We start from the raw sequence: 2,039 nt of genomic DNA, 5'->3' as shown, positions 1-2,039 counted from the left end.
TAACTTTTACGTGATATCAATAGCAGTCGATCGGAGTGGTGAATTATTTAGCTCATTTATATTATAGCTAAAATAACAATAGGTACTTTTATTACTTTTAAATAATATAATAATATATTCTTTAACATTTGTAAATACCTATATATATACATATGCATATGTATATATGTATATAATATGCCATTTCCATAACCTGCATGTCAGGAATTAAGACAATTGCTGAGACGATATGTCTATATATGTCGAAGAGGTAGTTTATCACAAATATTATCCCTCTTAATTTCTCCTTGATGATTAATTGCAACCAACTCTCTCACTTGTACATTAACATCCACAGGTGGGGTTTCGTGTACCTAGATCAGGAAACTCATCATCTTTTAATAAACATATATTATGTAAAACACAGCATGCAATAATATATTTGGGGGTTAGGTCGACACGTTCCATATCTAAGGTTGTCAGAAGACTTCGAAATCGCCCTTTAAGGAAACCAAAAGAACGTTCAATTGCCATCCTGGTAGAGGAATGACAAAAGTTAAAGTTCTTTTGCTTTTGAGTTAAATGCCCATTGTCACGGTATGGTACTAGTAAATGTTCATGTAATGTATAAGCGGCATCACCAATCAAATGAGTGTTACTAGGAAATTTAGTTGGGTCATCAAGGTAATTTTTCAGTTCAGATAATCTGAAAACCCGTTGGTCGTGTACTGAACCAACATTCCCAGCATAGCAATGAATAAAACAAAATTTATTATCACACACGGCCTGTGAAAAATAAGTAAATTAATACAGAATAATACTTAAAATGTAAAATGAAAATATAAACATACTTTTAATTGAATTGAATGGTATCCTTTTCTATTAACATAAGCTTCTTGGTGGTCATGAGGTGCAGGAATGTTAATATGTGTCCCATCAATTGCACCAAGCACATTTGGAAAAGTGCTGGTAGAGAAAAATCCATTTTTAATTTCCTCAGCTTTTTCCTCGCTTGGCCAAGTTATGAAAGCTGGTGTCAAAATTTCCAAAGCAACAATGACTCTTCTGATACATCTTAATGCAGTTGCCCGCCCCACATCAAATTTTTCACAAATTGATCTAAATAATTTTTAGGTATAATAAAATAGATATAGCTAATTATAATAATATAATACACACAACAGTAGCTTTGCATGTAACAATAATATTAAGTATGTATACCAAAAATACCGGCAAGAGTCCGGAGTAGCCCTTTTCCAAATTGCAATTAAAAATTATTTATTTGGTGAAATAGATTTGTAACCTGGCTTTGTTCTGTTTAACTTTGGAGCAATTAGAGTCAATACAAATTCGAATGTGGTTGGAAGCATCCTATAAAATAGTATTTGTTAAATTTATTTGTATCTACTCTTATCTGCTAAAAGTAATCAACTCTTTGGCGAATGTATTTTATTATTAAAACCTTCTAACCTGGAATGAGCTTTGAATTGGCCATCATTGAATAGTGGTACGATCGTTTCAACATAATTTTGCAACATGGGTATTGCAGTTTTAGTTTCTATACTTTCTAAACAATGTACTACATATTCATATTCATTGCCGTCATCTTCACTGTCATCAGACGAAGAGGAAAATATAATATCACAGCATTGTTGTATAGCATTGTTGATAACTAAATCACGCTCATTAGAATTATCCATTATAAAAACACTAATAGAATAAGTAAAAAAATATTAGCGAATTTGAAATTAATTAGTAAAACTGAATGATCAAACAATTATTCACAAGAACAAAAAACAATTTGTTTATCTTGTTATCAATTTCATTTTTGAAATCACTAAACAAGTGCTAAGCGCTCACAGCAGGTTCACACGCGTTCCACTTGGACAGTGAGCAAAGCGATTATATGCGTCTGTTTGATAGTGGAACGGTTCATAAACACGAGCGTGAGCGTGAGCACTGTAAGCGCGTAAGCGTCCAACCGGAACGCACCCTAAGTATACTAGTATAAGGTCCATGCGTGCAACCATTGTATCTATGGGTGCGTTCGTCTAGGTCGA

General features: G+C 33.0%; 1 protein-coding gene across 1 annotated transcript; it reads right to left on the bottom strand.

The window, feature by feature from the left end:
• Nucleotides 1–233: 233 nt before the first annotated feature.
• Nucleotides 234–1,679, bottom strand: LOC111029002 (putative nuclease HARBI1). The gene is made up of 4 exons (XM_022307818.1): nucleotides 1,450–1,679; nucleotides 831–1,098; nucleotides 439–765; nucleotides 234–353 (listed from the first exon to the last, which is right to left on the bottom strand). Exons 1-4 carry the CDS (start codon nucleotides 1,677–1,679, stop codon nucleotides 234–236), a joined length of 945 nt encoding a protein of 314 aa, XP_022163510.1.
• Between the last annotated feature and the right edge of the window lie 360 nt (nucleotides 1,680–2,039).

Source organism: Myzus persicae, unplaced genomic scaffold, assembly GCF_001856785.1.
Source record: "Myzus persicae strain clone G006 unplaced genomic scaffold, MPER_G0061.0, whole genome shotgun sequence".
NCBI classification, from domain to species: Eukaryota; Metazoa; Arthropoda; class Insecta; order Hemiptera; family Aphididae; genus Myzus; species Myzus persicae.
Note: the sequence above shows the minus strand (reverse complement) of the source record. Positions and strands in the feature narration are given on the sequence as shown.